The 19,084-nt window shown below is 37.3% G+C and overlaps 2 protein-coding genes across 2 annotated transcripts; both read right to left on the bottom strand.

Annotated features, from left to right (window-relative positions):
- Positions 1-2,286: 2,286 nt before the first annotated feature.
- Positions 2,287-3,017, bottom strand: LOC131638320 (NAD(P)H-quinone oxidoreductase subunit S, chloroplastic-like). The gene has a single exon (XM_058908870.1). It carries the CDS (start codon positions 2,915-2,917, stop codon positions 2,408-2,410), a length of 510 nt encoding a protein of 169 aa, XP_058764853.1. The 5' UTR covers positions 2,918-3,017; the 3' UTR covers positions 2,287-2,407.
- A 119-nt stretch (positions 3,018-3,136) lies between these two features.
- Positions 3,137-5,771, bottom strand: LOC131638319 (uncharacterized). Its single transcript, XM_058908869.1, has 8 exons — positions 5,470-5,771; positions 5,259-5,397; positions 4,630-4,958; positions 4,451-4,544; positions 4,246-4,367; positions 3,960-4,109; positions 3,717-3,809; positions 3,137-3,635 (listed from the first exon to the last, which is right to left on the bottom strand). Exons 3-8 carry the CDS (start codon positions 4,948-4,950, stop codon positions 3,585-3,587), a joined length of 831 nt encoding a protein of 276 aa, XP_058764852.1. The 5' UTR covers positions 4,951-4,958; positions 5,259-5,397; positions 5,470-5,771; the 3' UTR covers positions 3,137-3,584.
- Between the last annotated feature and the right edge of the window lie 13,313 nt (positions 5,772-19,084).

Genomic DNA, 19,084 nt, shown 5'->3' with positions numbered 1-19,084 from the left:
TGTTGTTGTTGAGTTGTGTATCAATGATGTGAAGATGTTTTTAGTGATATGTTGTGAATATTATCAGATGTTAATGTACATAATTATATGGTGATTAATTATGTATTGATGTTGTTGTTGTGATTGTTGGATAATAGTTTAGGCGAGGGAATTACTATTTTGTTGTTAATACATGTTGTTTACAATCAAAAAATGGCCTTAAATATTGTTGTTGTTGCATTGATTTGTATGACATGCATCATTTGTGTCGTGTTATTGAAAGAGGCATGTTCTCTAGTTAAGAAGGGGCAATTAGTGGCTTATCCCAAGCTCAAAATGGGTGCTTGGAGCTCAAAAAAGAGGTCTGATGGGTTCAAAAGGGGGAACTCGATTGGTGAGAGAACGAAATGTTAAGTTGGTACCACATGCATAGTATCACGGTGTGTTGTGAGTTTCATTATATGTGTGTGTCTGTGTCTGTGTGTCAGTTTGTGTGTGTGTGTGTGTGTGTGTGTGTGTGTTTGTGTGTGTGTGTGTGTCTGTGTGTGTGTGTGTGTGTTTATTTCTCACCCTTTGCTTAATATTTTCCACCATGGACATCTTACAGATAATCAGGAGTAGAGTTTTGTTGTTGTGAGTGGAAGATAGTTTGTTGGAGCCTACCTTCATTTATTTATCGCTTATCGCATTTTTAGTGATTTTAGTGCTCTGATTTTGTAACGTCGGAAACATATTGTTTTTATTGTGTTTGAGTATATGTTGAATTATGTTGTTTTGAGTTTTATACTTTATTTGGGAAGTTTTAAATTGAAGATGTATGATGTGATTTTCCGCTGCATGATGATAAATATGTTGTAAAGTCTTTGATGGTTGTCGTGGTGACCCATTCATACATATCTAAGATAGCTCAAATATATGCAATTCTAATCTATTTCTTCTCTAGGTATTTCCACACAATCTCTTTAGACAATCCATCACACGCCTTCTCCAAGTCTATGAAGCACGGACACGCCGAATATGACCCTGACACTGACACCATGACACTGTAATAATTTGAAAAAATGAATAATTTAAAGGTAATTACAAGTGTCGATGCAGGTGTCCGACATTGACACGCCTGTTTATAGAGGTGTTAGTGCTACATAGCTCTAGGTTAATAAAAACTAAATGCAAGTCGTGTTGGTTCATCCAATACTACTCCATCACTCGTCTTATAGATAGATCATTTCCTTGGACGACCTCTCGAGCATAAAACCAGATTAATTCTCAATTACTTGAGTTTGTTTTCTTAGTCTTTATTCAATCACTCTTTTCCGTAATTTCATGGTATGACTCATAAGTTTAATCTTCCTATAATTTGCACAATTTTATACATCCTTCTTATTCTTATAGATTGAGACTAAAGTGTTTATCCTTCATTCATCCGGCATTTACTTTAACCTCATAATCTCGTTAAAGAGTTTGCTGAGCCACTTAATCCCTCTATCTTAGGAACTTTTTCACACTTTAATATGTATGTTAATTGGGCCTAACAGCCTTACTGTTACTCATCATTTTCAATGCTTCTTTTACCTATTTTTTTCTGAATCTAAATGTAGTAATTATAGTTTCATTCATCTTCTTTAATAAGCCTATTTGATTCGTAACTTTCATTTTTTGAAATTTTAGCATGACATATACAAAATAAAATGAAGATTATGGTATTTTAAAAGAAATTTTGTATTGATAAAAGTATTAGAATTTTTGCATACAAACTTTACACCTTTTCTTTTTTGTATGAGAAAGTAAATTTTTACTTTTTTTAAATTATAAAATAAATAAATATTTAGTATGATTCTATTGGCACTGATTTATAATTTGACTAATAAATTAAATATAAAAATAATTTAAATAAAAATTAATATAATTTATATTATATGATATATAAAATAAAAAATAATTCAAAAGGTTAAAATATATTTTGATTTTAATTTTATAAATTATTACAAATAATTTTTTTTACATTAATATTAAAATTTGTTATATTAAATTTTATTTAATGTTACAAATTGTAATTAAAAATGTATAATACATTATCTATAATTTATATTTATTTGCAATAATCTAAATTAATGAAGATATTGCCCAGATTTTTTTATTAATCCATATCTAAATGGATAACATTCGTATTGGACAATCCAACAAAAGAAAAATTGGACACGTTTCTACATTTGTGGTGAACAGCTGAATATAGACAACTTGGAACTTGTCAAAACATTTTTGGATTCTAATCACATCATGTGATGCTATTTCATCATTCTCTTCAAGTTCATAAAAATAGAACACTATGATCAATTCAATTTGTCACAATAATAATAATACTAGTTAATTCTCATTTTGATTTCTCATAGGTACATAGATGCTACAAAAGAAAAGAGATTAATTTGAACTATGATGTTTTGGGTTCTTCAACAAGACTTTGATTTCTTTCTTCAACACTAAAAGTTTGAGAAATTTTTCTAGGTGGATTCTCCTCAATGAACTTGATCAAACCTTTTTCACCACCTGGAAACCCTCCAGTTAGCCCCATCATTTCCTTCTCAAAACCATCTTCTGGAATTTCAACAGTATCACTAGCCAACTTTTCTGAGTTTTCTTGCACTTTTTCATTTGATGATGATAATACTGATGATGATGATGATGATGATGATGATGGTGTTTCCTCTTTATCAATTTTCCTCTTCAGCTCTTTTTCAACTCCTTTTTCTCCATTGCATAGTCCTCTTCCTCCCATCATTTTTAGTATGTTGAATTCAGCACATATTTGTGGTTGACAAGTTAGGTTTCTATGAGTTCTTTTGGATGTTTTTATGACAAGAAGATGATGATGATCTTGGCCTAGGAATTGGGATCTTAGAAGAGAACCATGAAGGCCTTGAAGAGAAGCAAAAATAACCATTTTGAAGTGAAGTTAGGTGGAAAAAAAGAAAGAATGATGGTGTAATCTTCTTAAAAATGTTAATGAGTTTTGGATGTATTGTTCAAAAAATCTTGATGAATAGATTCTTATGAAATTCTAACCACACATTAATATCTTATATATTACATCCAATAGGTGGTTGGTTGAAATTGATTACATCTATCCAAAATTTACATGTGGACAAAAGTATAAGGCAGGTGGATCCTCTACAAACTCATATATCTCTCTAGGAAAATGTTACATTCAATGGATTAATCCAATGGTTGAGAGATCAAAATTCTTAGTCATTAGATTAATCCAACTGCTACGATTTTTCTTAAAGGACCAGAGATAGGTGCATGTAATTAAAAGGTGGAAATTATAAGGACAGAGCATCGACATTCATACGTCGACACCGATAATAATTTGAAAAAATAAATAAATTGAAAGTGTCGGTGTCGTGTCTATGACCGATACTAACACGAATGTGTCATTGGTGCTACAATCTACTAGTACTAGTTCTTTAGCCATCATTCTATACAATCAAGAGGGAGAGCACAAAAATAATTACAATATCATTTTGTATTTCCTTATATATAAACAAGGTATTACTAATGTGAAAACTACAAATCAATTCAAATCTTGCAGGACTGGCATATGACATACTTCAGCTAGCAACGAGGGAACCGTGCGACTTCTCGATAAGCAGCTCGAGTCTCTGGTCATTATTATAAAGAAAAAAAGCAATTAAAGTATAAATGCAAATAGAATCAATAGTTTATCAAGATGAGATACAAACCTTTGCTGATTTACTGACTTCTTCTAGTTTATTAAGAAGCAATCCTCCGCCTATTCTGCGCTTTACTGAAGAAGAACGCGGCGAGCCTATCACCTGCAGATTAGTGTAAAATACAAGTTTATATGGCTGAAATTCAAACAAAAAACTAGAACTGCAAGTTGTATTGTTTTCATTACTAATTCAATCCCTTTAGTTGCTAGGAGTGGCAATTTATTATGATTCATGGAAGGGGTCCATTATTACCTTATGACTTGTAGATGGTGGTTTCGAAACGCCCAGTCCCTCCGTTGTCGCTGGCATACGAGCAATGTTTTCCACGTCTATGCTTGGAGCAATATGCTTCCAACTTTTGCTTAAATCTCCTGAGATCTTAGAAGCTTCTGTTATGATCACCTGCAAATCAATTGACTGTTTTAAGATCATGACATCCCCGTTGGACGCATTTAGTATAATGTTGAAGAACCACAACAATGCAGTAAATGTTAAGGAAAAGTACAAAATTATGCTAACAACATGTTTTGTTTCATACCTTTCTCAAAAGATTGGGGTCCGAAACTCCCTGAAGCTGCAGTACATCTACAGGAGCAGCCTTTCCATGAGCAATACTTTCAACTCGAAAAGTGTGGACACCATATATAGACTGCGCACAACCTGAATAAGAAAATACGAAATCTAGCTAAAGGAAAAGTTACGACATAACAAAAAACATTGTCGGGTGAGACCTGCATCAGTACCTTGTTCAATAATAATATCAATCACCAAAGAAAGAGGTACGCGCCTCTCAATTGTTATGGTCCCCCAAAACGGTATAAACGAAGGCCTTGACACCTAGACCAACAGAGAGAAAAAATCAATTCTCAATCAAACTCATAATACAACATCATGAACACGCGTAACAATTCATATATACTACCTTGTAAACTATTTCAGTTTGTGTAACATATAATCTGCGAGAAGCGAAATCCTTTCGAAGTACATATCTCCTAAAGGGAAGGTAAAGCAACATTAAAAGGCCAACCCCCCAAGCTAATACAAGCAGAAATGATATAGAAAGCCATATGATTGTATCATATTTAATACTGTTGCGCGCAAGTTCTTCAAAGGAAACCGAGTAAAGTATCTGTTCCGAACAATTTTCCTCTTCTTCGTGATCACTGAATTCAGACCCAGAGTCTGTGAGTATTTGGTCTTTTGATGTTCTCAGTTCTGAGAGTCGATCAGTGTCACCCAACATTTTCGCAACTACAAATCATTCAAGAAGAAAGGAACATATAGAACAATATTAGTCCAAAAAAATAAACTACAAAACCCTTTATTCTAGAGCAAATACTACTGACATAAATAAATCTTTCAGAATCTGAAATGTGAAAGCTCATAAGAGATAGCAAGTGAAGATCAAACACTAAGAAACACAATCACGGACACCAAACACGGCACTAACACGTCGAAACCATTCATAATTTGAAATATTGAATAAATTAAACGCAATCACAAATGTTAGTATCGGTATCGTATCAATGTCCGACACTAACACGGACACACCTTTTTTTCAGCTGTGTCGCTATAAAGATCAAACATATGCTAAAAACTCCAGTCCCAAAAGCACTCTGAAGTATTTTCCAATGCCTTTATACCTCTCCAGAAACCCAATGAAATTTTCACTTTCAGATGGTCTTCAGTTCTAAACAATGCCATGAAGATTGATGAAAAAGGAACAGATTAGTAAAATCTAAGATAAAGTTGAAATTTTTACCTCGTACTTGGGAGAAATGGGATGAAATTTGATGGGTATGTGAATGGCAGCTGCAAAAGTGATGATTCAGTGGTCTGATTCTTTGTAATCTCTTGTCGGTAGGGTGTGTTAGTTGAAGTGGAAAACACTGAAAATGTCACCAAACATTCAATTCAAAGGGTGGTTGTAGTTGCATTGCATTACTATTTTAGTCGGCAGTGTTGTTTACATAAGCATAACCATTTACAAGGAGCAGCAAACAAGCATGTCCGACCTCGACCTGCAAAAATTTGAAAAAAATGGAATGGAGTGGAGTAGGTATAATTAAGGATGCAACTTAAAATCTTGGTCTGTACTCCGGAAAAAATGAGCATGGAGAATGTTCCTCTATATAAACTCTTTCAATGCTCTATTTCCGACCAATGTAGAATTTTAGGATCTTTCTAACAAAATATATATATATATATATATATATATATATATATATATATATATATATATATATATATATATATATATATATATATATATATATATATATATATATATATATTGGACTGGCCTAATGCTAGGCACAACCCACTAGCATTGGCCCAACCAGCTGAGGGCAAAGGAAGTCTCTTTTTCTCCTGCCCCTCTGTCAAGGATACACCTTCATCCGGCTCGAGGATACACCTCCGTATATGCCAACAGACATCCGCTCTGCTCCCCCATCGGGGACAAGTGGCTCTCTATTTGCTGGGTACCTCTGCCACTCAGAAATACGTCTCTTCCCGACCAACGGCTAGTTTCGGGCAACATCCCAGGATTCCTAAATATACTCCTAGAATCCTGGCAATCACGCATTGTAGCCTAGATCCATGATCCAACCCAAAACATGGACCAATGGCCAAATGCTAGGGAACAATATAAAAACCCTCTCATTTGAGAGGGAAACCCTAGAAGCATTCTAACGTATATGTGCTCCTACTTATTTGATTGTCAGAATACCTTGCAGGCACACCCCCTCTTCCTCATCATCAATGTGATCGAAGTTGGCCCACCTTCTGGTTCTGATCAACCGTTAAGATCGGTGGTGCCATCTATGGAAAGTCTTGTTATCCTCGTCTTTTAACTCCTAAAAAAATCAAAGACCAAAGCAATCTCCAAGAATCATATCATGACCAGTCACGACGATGACCACAATGCCCATGCTACCGTTATCTCTCCCGAGCGCAAATCTAGCCTCGGCTTCGCAAACCTTTTCCTGGAGGACGTAATTCCTCAGAAAAGGGAGGGTGCCACCGCATCTCCCTCCTCAGATAATGCTCTTGATCTTGACGCCCAGAACACCGACTCTGGCAAGATCAAGAAAGATCTAGAGAACGCATCAGAGACATCTTAACATATCCCTATATTGACCAACGCTGATCCCATCCTAGCAATCTTGGTCGAAGCGCTTAACAAAACCAACTCTCTGATCCTCCAGAAGAACGAGAGGATTGGAGTGTTAGGAGGAGTACGCCAGTCAAAATCTCCCCCATAGAGACACTGAATACAGTCCCGAAGTCCTTCTCCGCGACCCAGGGAGCGCTGTTTAAACTGGAGAGAGAAAGAATCCCCGACTTCCAAGAAATGTGACGTAACTCTCCCAACCAAATCCAGCTATCTCCTATAGCCAAGAAAGGAGAGAAAATCCACGAGCAGATACTCGACGGACGCCTCCAAAAGGACGGTCAAGAAGCCCATCTCCCCACCAACATCGCTGACATCGCACGTCTCCTGCCCGATCTCCCAGTTCCAGCGACTACGACGAGCCCTGAGGCCCGTTGTCACTCGACATCATGGCTACCTGACTACCTAAAGGGCTGAAGAAGCCTCCCCTTTGGGCACCTACGACGGTAGCAACGACCCTAACGAGCATATCGCGGCGTCAGGGACGTCATCAAGTGCAGGTCATTCCCCGCCACTCTAAGGAAGGAGGCCATGTCTTGGTACAAGAGTCCCCCGACGGGTCCATCACATCTTGGAGACAGTTAGGGAGAACCTTCTACCGGAATTTCACAGCTTCCCGTCGTCACCCAAAGTTAGAGGCATCGCTAAAGGAAATCATACAAGGGAGGGACGAATCTCTCCAGCATACATCAAGAGGTTCAACAAGGAAGCAGTCCACGTCTTTACGACCAACAACATGAAAAGTATTTCCTCAAGCGCGGCTTGTGCCCTCACAGCGACTATACCAAAGCAGTTGGCATGGATACTCCCGCCATCCTGGATGCCCTCCTACTCAAGGCCTATGCTTACATTCAATACGAGGAAAATGAGGCGGTTAACACTTCCCGGGACTCTAGACACCTGGAGAGTGTGAAGTCCTCAAAATCCGAAGACCCATCGACGTCTCGTCGGGGAGGACAAAAGAAAAAAGAAGACAGATCCCGACCCATCGACGTCCCGTCGGGGAGGACAAAATAAAAAAGAAGACATATCCTTAACTCTCAGGACTACAAGGGGTCGGCTGGTCGTTTTCACGACTACACTCCACTAGTCGCCTCCCAAGAAAAGATCCTATCTGAATACGCCAACGCAGAATTCCGACAAGTTGGGGTTCGCTTTCCCCGACAAACACCAGCCAAAGCTCAACACTGATAAATCCAAATACTGTTAGTTCCACAAGAGCCACGGGCACACCACAGAGGACTGCATTCACCTAAAGTATGCCATTGAGGTGACCATCTCTGATCAAGATATCAAGAGTTGAGTGCTTCGACCAAGACTGCTTGGATTGGATCAGCATTGGTCGGTATAGGAATCTGTTGAGATGTCTCCGATGAATTATTCAGAGCTTTCTTGATCTTGTCAATGTCAGTATTCTGGGCTCCAAGATCAAGAGCATCATCCGAGAAGGGAGATGTGGTGGTACCGTCCCTCTTCCAAGGGATTACATACTCGAGGGTTGACGAAGCTGGGGCTAAATTTGCGCTTGGGAGAGATAAAGGTAGTGTGGGCATTGTGGTCGTTGTTTGACTGACCATGATATGATTCTCGGAGATTTCTTTGGTCATTGATTTCTGAGGAGGAAAAAGACGGGGATAGCAAGACTTTTCATAGACGGCACCACTGATCTTACCGGTTAATCAGAACCAGAAGGTGGGCCAACAGCTTCGAACAATGTTGATGATGAGGAGGAGGGGTGTACCTGCAAAGATACGTTTGAATTTTTCTAGGGTTTGAAATTGTGTTACCTGGCCTTCTCAAATGAGAGGGTTTTTATATTGCCCCAACACTTGGTCATTGGTCCACGTTTTGAGTTGGATCGTGGATCTAGGTCCAAAACACGTGACTGCCAAGATTCTAGGAGTGTATTTAGGAATTCTGGGAGACTTCCCGAAAGTAGCCGTTGGTTGGGCATAGACGTACATCTGGGCGGCAGAGATACCCAGCGAACAAAGGGCCACTTGTCCCCGACAGGGGAGCAAAGCGGATGTCTTGGTACTGGAACAGACGGAGGTCTGGCCGAGGACAGCGATGATATGCTGTCCTCGGGCCAGACGAAGGTGTGTCCTCGATAGAGGGGCATAAGGAAAAGGGGTTTCCTTTGCCCTCAGCTGGTTGGACCAAAATTATTGGGACATTCTGAATGCATAAATGGATTGGGTCATACTTACCCATTGAATTAATCCAGAACAATCTCATCGTTAGCTTGTTCATTTCTTCAATATGAGAAATAAAAATGAAAAATTATTAATTTTTCTAATACTAAAACTATTACTTTTATTTATCAACAAATAAAGAATATGTTACATTTAAGTCAATGTTTTTCTTTTTCCATGTCAAACGTAATTTAAAATAGTTGAAACAATTTTTTATTAACAAGTAAATAAGTAATATAATAATAATAATAATACATTAGATCAAAGGAAACATAATGATTATGTTAAATTTTTATATTTTCAATTATGTTATAAATAAATATTATTGTGGATGTCCATATATATTATTATCTTTCATCTTCATATTCCCTATTAAGTGGTATAGTAAGGTTATGATTTTCCACCTTCCTAATATCCTATAAATAGAGACCCATATTACAATGTAAAGCACACTTGAAATAAGATAAGATAATATTGCTCTCTTTCTTCTCTATCTCTCTTTGATCTCTCTATTGTTTTAGTTAGTTTTATAAGACGTTATCAGCACGAAACTCTACCGTGTGAGCGATTTTATGATCAATTTCCATAATCATGTTTCTTCTCTTTCGAGTAAGTTTTTAAGATTTTTCTTCATCTCATAGATTAAACTTTAGCATGCTATTCTATTTTTATTTTTTTTTGTATAAGATTTCATTGGAAATTTTGTTTAATTAACACAATTATATATTTTAAAGTTGTCTATCATCGATAAGTTCTTGAAGCATCCCTGAAGGATTGCTTAAAGAATGATTGTTCAATTTTTATGAAAACAACAATTGTAATTTTCATGCATTCCTGAAGAATTGCATGAATAGCGTGCATCCCATAATGATTATAAATATTATTATTTTTAATAGTTGATTTGTGATTGAGTTCCTGAAGAACTAAAAAATGTGATCGAGTTCCTGAAAAACTATAAAAAAATTGTGATTGTGATTGAGTTCCTGAAGAACTACACAAAAAAAAAACCTCTCTTAAACTAATGTTAAGATATCTCAAGAGGATTACTTAAAGAATTATTTTTCTTAATCGATGCGAATATTTGTGACATGACTTTGAAGGGTTTTTTTTGAGCTTCCTAGAAGGATTATACAAGTAATTGTTTCTTTTTATCACTATGAGGATCATTTGTGATATATAATTTCCGAAGAGTTAAAGTTTTAAAATAAGGATTTCTCACACCTTAAAATATTGTATCTATAATATTAGAAGAATTTCATCATGATATTAATGAATCCCAAAAGGATTGCACAAAGAATAATTTTTCTTGACCGTTGTTTATGGAAATAGTTAGTGATGTGATTGTAGCGGGGAAAATCTGATATCGAAGCCATGGGATTGACTCGAATCAATATTCCGTTTTGAAATCGCCACCGCGCTTTATTTTTTCAAAGGAAAAGGGAAAAGAACGTAAAACCCAAAGTTTTGTTTTTTTAAAACAAGAAAGAGAACTCAGGTTCGGGTGTTGATTATATGAGGGGAAGGTTTAAAGCACCCCTCATATCCGTGGTACTCCACGGGAACCTTTTTGAAAATCTGTGTTGTGTGTGTGCTAAAAAACGGTTTGTTTTATTTTTAAAATAAGCTCGGCAAAGCGTTAAGCTTTGGGCCTACATACCTCCTCGGTGCAATGGAGAAGTCAGAGCTAATGTAGTTCCGCTTTTGGGAAAAACGTTTTAAAAACGAATAAACACTTTGGTGTCGTTAGAGAGAAATACTCAGCCATTGATCTTGAGCATGAGAACAAACAAGTTCTTTGCATCGCAAATGAAAGAAGGGCTCCAACTCGGATAAAATCAACGAGTATGCCACTAGCTCTCTCACGCGGAAAAGATCTCGTTATTATCAATCAATTTCAAAATCGTGGGGTATAACCACTCGTTTCGACAGTTAACGGTGTCTAAACTTTTGAAGAAAAGCCACTAAGGGCGAAAGATATTTTTGAGAAAAAAAGGTTTTGAAAAGGTTTGCAAACATAAGAATGTTTTGGAAAAAGAGAGAAGATTTTGAAAATTTAAGAATGGGAGGAGATGAAGAGGCTAACCTAGTGCATAAAATAAAAGCTAAGGAAAGAAACGGTCTAACCAAATAAGAAGCCAACACTTGACATTAAGAGCCAAGGTAGTTTTCCCATCCTTTGGATTTATCAATACCAACACATTAACACTTGGGGATCCAGATGAACTTATTGTCTTAGCACCACTTTGCATTAAGCACATTAAGGTTCTGACGAAAATCGGGCAGAGTAACGGCTGTTTTTGGGTAAAATCCTTATATCAATGCCTTGGAATTAACCATCAAGGGCTTTCAAGGAAATACCTGCACACATAAACATACAACAGAACAATGCCAGACAGACAGAACAATCACAGGATAGTAATAGAATGAGTCCATAGGTACTAGGTCCATAAGTCCGAATCTCCAAAGTGCTAGGGATAGTAACCGATAGTCCAAAGAGAGCCTTATGTGTTTTTTTAGATTTTGGTTATTTATTAGTGTTTTAGCGAAAGAGTAAAGTATGGTCCAAGTGGACAAAAGAAAAATAACGGAAACATAAACATATGTCCAAGTGGACAAAGAGAAAATAGCGGAATTATAAACGTCCAAATGGACAAAGAGAAAATGGCGGAAAGTAAATATGATGAAATGATAAAGTAAAGCGATAAGGCGAGAAATATAAAGAGCGGTAATATAAAGAGCGGTATAGTAAAGGTGCGGAAATTAAAGTTAGTTGTTAAATGTTAAAGATAACCATCTTGAAACTTGTCAAGTATGTTATCAAAGTTAGTAGGAAGATCTATGGTGAGTGAATGATGTACTCGGATTTAAAGTCAATGGGGCTTATCAGAAGCTTGATAAAATCATAGCGACTACACGATAAAAACCTCCACAAGTCTTAAATCAACCGCATACAATTCTCTTCCACATTTGATCTTTTTTATTCGGGACACGAAATATTGCGCTATGTTAAGCAGATCGCCAAGTGATTTATGTAGAAATCACCCTACAACGAGGCCGGTCAAAACTTTATGTGCTAATGCATGCGAGAAGAACGATATGTAGATCGCCTTCCGAAAGCAATACCGCACGAAAAGAAAATAGGTAACGATCTAGTCTTTACTAAGAATCCATAAGAATTCTCAAAGTATTAAGACTTTCATCGATCAAAAGAAAAAAAGGAGAAGGAGAAGGTAAAATGCATAAAGATAATCAACTCACACTATCATTAATATCATTCATCTAATATTATGGATTTGGTTCTTTCCAACCTATCAACATCCTAGATCCAATGATATTAATGAAATGGAGGAAGAAGAATAAAATTCACAAAAGATAATCACAAGAATGAAAACAAATTGATCTAGTCTTCATCAAGAATCCATAGAATTCTCAAGATGTTAAGACTTTCATTGATCAAAGAAAACAAGATGAAAAAGATAAGAATAGAAACAAATTGATCTAGTCTTTATCAAGAATCCATAGAATTCTCAAGATATTAAGACTTTCATCGATCAAAAGAAAGATAAGATGAAGAGATAAGAATGAACACAAATTGATCTAGTCTTCATCAAGAATCCATAGAATTCTCAAGATGTTAAGACTTTCATCGATCAAAAGAAAGATAAGATGAAAATAAGAATGAAAACACAAAAGATAATCAACTCACACTATCATTAATATCATTCATCTAATATTATGGATTAGGTCATTTCAAACCTATCAACATCCTAGATCCAATGATATTAATGAAGTGGAGGAAGTAGGAAACCAAAACAAGCATAAAAGAGGCAAAAAACCACATTCTGCCAGCAGGAAATCGATTTCATGCAGGGGGAAATCGATTTCCATAGTGCAGTTTTCAAAAAAAACAAGTTACGTTCAGTAGGAAATCGATTTCAGCCTTAAGGAAATCGATTTCCTCAGTGCAAAATCCAGCAAAAACAGCATTTAGAGGCATAAAACTTGACTTGAACAAACATACAAACACCTTATGATCACACATCAATTGGAGCACGAATTTTCCATCAAATCAACAACAAATAGCACCAATATAGCATCAAAGATGCATTGAACACAAACCACAAAGGATCTACATCATGATACACAAAAAGGATGAAGAAAATTTACCAAATCTTGCACAAACTTGGATCTACTTCAAGAATCACCAACACAAATCTTGATCTCTCAACAATTGAAGAAAAAAAGAGTGAAATGGATGGTGGTTTAGCTCAAAGTTTGTGAGGTTCAAGATGTAACTCACAAACTTTATGAAAGAATGAAGAGCTTTGGTGAATTTGGTAGGAATGAGGAGAGAAATTGCAAGAGGTTTTTTGGCTCTCAAAAGCTTGAGAAATGAGAGAGGCAAGGCCTCTATTTATAGAATTGGAGCAAGAGTAGTGGCAATTTGGTCTTTTGGCATTTGGTAATTAGCTTGTGTTTAATTGATAATTAAAGTGGTGTTTAAATGGTAAGAAAAGGTAAAATGAGGTTTAAGTGGGTTTAATGAAGGAGTTAATTTTGATGAGGTGGAAAATTGGTAAAATGATCAAAGAAAAAGGTGCCAAAATGATGTCAAGCTTCCCTCCTTATATTTTTTTGAATTTTGCCTGAAGGAAATCGATTTACCCAGGAGGGAAATCGATTTCACTCTGTTCCAGAAGAGAAATTGGCGCAAAATACACTAGGGAAATCGATTTACCCAGGAGGGAAATCGATTTCATGCTGTCCAGAATGTGATTTTGTTGAAGATTGCTGCAGGGAAATCGATTTACCCAGTAGGGAAATCGATTTCATCAGTCAAAAATGTGAAAAATGCCTTGTTTATTGCATGTCTTGGCTTGGTACCTACAAAACAAAAGCCTACAAAGAAACAAAGAAATATTTTTGGTATTTGGGTTAGTATAATATGCATACAAGGTAAACAATCATTGGTGCTTGATGGTCCCTCTTATTGATGAGGTGAGTGCAACACCATAAACAAAACTTCCAAGTGAAGCTCTTGATTAGTGATTGAGATATGAATGATATAGGATCTTAGGGTCAAAAATTGGGGTATGACAGATGCCCCTATTTAAGTTTCTTCGATTTGGAGATACGATGATTGGAAATCTTCGTTTTGACAAAATCGAAGAGACTTAAATATATAAGACACAATTTTTGATCCTAAGATGCAATGCAATGTTAATGAATGCATGTGATGATAGTAAAGCATGACAACACTGGGGAGTAACAGGTGATCCACTGGGGAAAACAAATGTCCTGCTATAACTCCGCTGGGGAAACAAATGTCTTGCGAGTAGAAACTTCACTGGGGAAGGCAAGACTTTGTTGGAGAGACGGAACTTTTGGTGGGAAAAGAAATTTCTCTGGGGAAACACTTCGCGTCAGAGAGGTTAGAGCATCCTCTTTCACTGGGGATGAGAAAAGGGGTCATCCTCTTTCACTGGGGATGAGACAGTATGTATCTGAATACCCATCTTCTGTTAACAGAAATCAGATCATCGTACCACTGATGAAGAGATGTACCGCCGTACCACTGACGATAACACATACCCACGTTCCACTGAAGGTATTAAGGAGATATACCACCGTACCACTGATGATATAAAAGGAGATGATTCATCGACGTACCACTGACGATGAAAGAGATGTACCGCCGTACCACTGACGATAACACATACCCACGTTCCACTGAAGGTATTAAGGAGATATACCACCGTACCACTGATGATATAAAAGGAGATAATTCATCGACGTACCACTGACGATGAAAGAGATGTACCGCCGTACCACTGACGATAACACATACCAACGTTCCACTGAAGGCATGAAGAGATATATACCACCGTACCACTGATGATATAAGGAGATGTAATTCATCGACGTACCACTGACGATGAAAGAGATGTACCGCCGTACCACTGACGATAACACATACCAACGTTCCACTGAAGGCATGAAGAGATATATACCACCGTACCACTGATGATATAAAAGGAGATAATTCATCGACGTACCACTGAAGATGAAAGAGATGTACCGCCGTACCACTGACGATAACACATACCCACGTTCCACTGAAGGTATTAAGGAGATATACCACCGTACCACTGATGATATAAAAGGAGATGATTCATCGACGTACCACTGACGATGAAAGAGATGTACCGCCGTACCACTGACGATAACACATACCCACGTTCCACTGAAGGTATTAAGGAGATATACCACCGTACCACTGATGATATAAAAGGAGATGATTCATCGACGTACCACTGACGATGAAAGAGATGTACCGCCGTACCACTGACGATAACACATACCAACGTTCCACTGAAGGCATGAAGAGATATATACCACCGTACCACTGATGATATAAAAGGAGATGATTCATCGACGTACCACTGACGATGAAAGAGATGTACCGCCGTACCACTGACGATAACACATACCAACGTTCCACTGAAGGCATGAAGAGATATATACCACCGTACCACTGATGATATAAAAGGAGATAATTCATCGACGTACCACTGAAGATGAAAGAGATGTACCGCCGTACCACTGACGATAACACATACCCACGTTCCACTGAAGGTATTAAGGAGATATACCACCGTACCACTGATGATATAAAAGGAGATGATTCATCGACGTACCACTGACGATGAAAGAGATGTACCGCCGTACCACTGACGATAACACATACCCACGTTCCACTGAAGGTATGAAGAGATATATACCACCGTACCACTGATGATATAAAAGGAGATAATTCATCGACGTACCACTGAAGATGAAAGAGATGTACCGCCGTACCACTGACGATAACACATACCCACGTTCCACTGAAGGTATTAAGGAGATGTACATCGACGTACCACTGACGATGAAGATAACAAAATACACCAACGTTCCACTGAAGGTGAACTACCAACGTCCCACTGGAGGTAGAAGGAGATGTATATCGACGTACCACTGACGATGAAGATAACAAAATACACCAACGTTCCACTGAAGGTGAACTACCAACGTCCCACTGGAGGTAGAAGGAGATGTACATCGACGTACCACTGACGATGAAGATAACAAAATACACCAACGTTCCACTGAAGGTGAACTACCAACGTCCCACTGGAGGTAGAAGGAGATGTATATCGTATCACTGATGGTGAAGAGCAATCAATAATGATTTGAGGATGCCAACACAAATGCATAATCTCAATATTCATTGTCCAGCAACCAAAATTCAATCCATGAACAAATGGAAAGAAGCTGCCTCAAAAAGACTGGACCAAGTGAGGGAAAAAACTCACTGGCATTCTGTTCGTAGACATCTGAACAGAATAACTGAAACATATTATCCACCTAGAAACAAATTCAATGGGGATTTTCAAGGAAAGTGAGCTTTTTCTGCTTGACTGCAAACCGTCACTTATACTGAAGCGACTTACCATTTGCTGAGCTTCTTCCATTTGGGAATCAAGAAGTTCATAAAGCCTGAGAGATTATCACTTGCTTTGAGGATAAGATTGATATGTGGAGACATACAAACTTGCTCAAATAAAGAGGCTTGCATTCGTTGTCAACAAAACATGCTAAGGACAGAACCTGCCTCTTGCTTTCAAGTACAAATTCCAACGGAGTGCAATGACAACACTGGTGGGAAATAAGCCTTTCAATATCTGATAAGAACATCAATCACAAATGAATTCTCCATTATTGGGGAAAGCAGAATCCTCAAGAGGTGCAAAATAAATGCCTTCTCAATCTAGGTTTCCCAGCCTAGAGAGGTTCAAAATAGTATTGCAAGAGACCAAAGTTCAGCTCCAAGAACAAACTGGACAAAAACGGCCAAACAAAGCTTTGCCCCTTGAGGAATAAACTCAACTGGGGATTAATTCCATCCTAACAAATGAGATGAGGAGGAACACCGAAGCAAAATTCTTCCACGAGGAACAAACTCATTGGGGATTATCAGTCTCTGCAAGGAATTTACAGATCATCCCCTTCTTATCAAAAGATCGGGCAACACCCCAAGCTCTATTATGGGGAATCAGAGAAAATTTCTTTGGAGAAAATCACCATTATGAACTTGCAGAGGAACTAAGAAGTTAACATCAAAGTAAACAAGTTAACATGCGGGGGATTTTAGTTCCAAACTCAACACAAGGTGAGAAAGAAAACCCAACAGTCAACCGTTGTCTCAAAACTTCTTGGTAGAGAGTGACATACTCTGGATTGGTCATGGCAACAACCTTTGTACTTCAAGCTAATGAGGTGATCAAGGTAATTTCTGATTCACAACTTGCCCCAGACTACATAGTCTATGAAAGGAAACTACCTCAAAAGGTTCATAGAGATCCTTGGCATCATGAAGACTTTGGAATAATCTGCCCCAGATCAATAGATTCTTGGAGAGATTTATCAAATCTCGACGTAACTGCCCCTGATTGACTAAACTTGGCATATTCTTTTACTCGACAGAGTCTTCAAGCTTTGCCCCATGATGGTAATCAAACTTGCAAAAGCATTATACTGGGAAAACAGCATGCCCTTGGCAATGTTTTAGTTTTCTACTGATGATCAGATGTAAACTTCCTGAATGTCAAACAAATGTTTACAAGCAGAAAAATGTTTATTGTGAGAATGATAATGAAAATGCAACAATTATGTAAGTCTTGAAGTTTCGAAAAGATGTCGCATAACTTTGTGAATGAATCACTAGTTAAGAGATGACATTGATTTTTTTTATTTTTTATGCATATGATACCAACACAAGTTTTCAGCATAACCGATAGGAGTCAGGAACGCTTTCTTGTTTAAGTATGCTTTCGAAATAAACCCTGCTTCAATTAGGACTTTTGAGGGTTGTAACGTGGCCAGGTTCACGGTTTTCAGAAAAAAAGATTTTTGGGCTCAAAGTTTATTTAGCCCACCCCATCTTCATGATGTTCTCCAGTCCTACGTTCAGTTAACTTAACACGAGTATTTATCTCTCAAAAGGATTTTGTGTCATTAAGAACCTGATGAAGCTTTCTTGGAGTAGCAGTCACCCTTTTGTCTTCATTTTTGTATTCACACAGATTTGTTCATTGTTGAGGACTTTTGCTTTGTAGTCCTTTCTTTTCACTTTTCACTCTTTTCTCTTCTTTTTTTTTTTTTTTCTTTTTTTTTTTATTTCCCTAACTTTTGCCTGGACTGATTCTTTTGAATTGGTCGTCCAGCGGGATGCTCTAACTTTTGCCTAAGTCACTTGTTTTCAAGTTTTTGACTTAGCGAGCTTTTTCTTTCTTTTTTTCACTTTTTCTTTCATTCTTTTAATTTGAACAAATCGTATGATATTGACTTTGTCTTGACTTGTTGAGAGGGTTGTGACTGCCTCATTCCTTGGCGTATGGAGGAAAACCATTGTGGTTTCACATTTTCCAGTCTTTTGATGCGCGGGGAATAACCATTGTGGTTTCCCATGATCCAACCATTGATGTGGATATGACATGCTTGACCTTTGGATGCACAATCCTTTTTGAAATATGAACACTCGGTCAAATCAACTGAACACTACCCTGCCCCAGGTTAAAATTAGGGTTTTTTCGTTTAGAAAAGAAACTCCTACTTCAAGGCTCAAAGGGGTTAACAAGGGATTATCTTCCTTATATCTCCGGTGTTTGGGAATTTGAAACAATGCCTGTACATCATCAGCAGGGTTTTATTCAAAAGCATACAACCAGAAATTTTGCGTTTTCATATCATCATCCTCCCTCCAATCTTTGCATAAGCAAGAGTTTGGCAAAAGCAATTGGTATCATAATGCATAAAAACAAATAAACATGAGTGAAACGAATGGATTACTTCAAGACAAACATTATTGTTGCATTAGCATTAACATTCAAAAATAAACAAGTTTCTACATGCAAACAATGCATTTGAAAAACAAGTAATATTACAAATGAAAATCAGTAAGAATA

Source organism: Vicia villosa, unplaced genomic scaffold (genome assembly GCF_029867415.1).
Source record: "Vicia villosa cultivar HV-30 ecotype Madison, WI unplaced genomic scaffold, Vvil1.0 ctg.002260F_1_1, whole genome shotgun sequence".
In the NCBI taxonomy this organism is placed as follows: Eukaryota; Viridiplantae; Streptophyta; class Magnoliopsida; order Fabales; family Fabaceae; genus Vicia; species Vicia villosa.
Note: the sequence above shows the minus strand (reverse complement) of the source record. Positions and strands in the feature narration are given on the sequence as shown.

Bases quoted from the DNA above. Each gene is read 5' to 3' on its own strand.
- LOC131638320 (XM_058908870.1), bottom strand. From the start codon at position 2,917: ATGGTTATTTTTGCTTCTCTTCAAGGCCTTCATGGTTCTCTTCTAAGA.
- LOC131638319 (XM_058908869.1), bottom strand. From the start codon at position 4,950: ATGTTGGGTGACACTGATCGACTCTCAGAACTGAGAACATCAAAAGAC. The intron at 4,110-4,245 runs GTATGAAACAAA...ATTGATTTGCAG, and splicing joins ACCCCAATCTTTTGAGAAAG to GTGATCATAACAGAAGCTTC. The intron at 3,636-3,716 runs GTTTGTATCTCA...AATAATGACCAG, and splicing joins AAGTCAGTAAATCAGCAAAG to AGACTCGAGCTGCTTATCGA.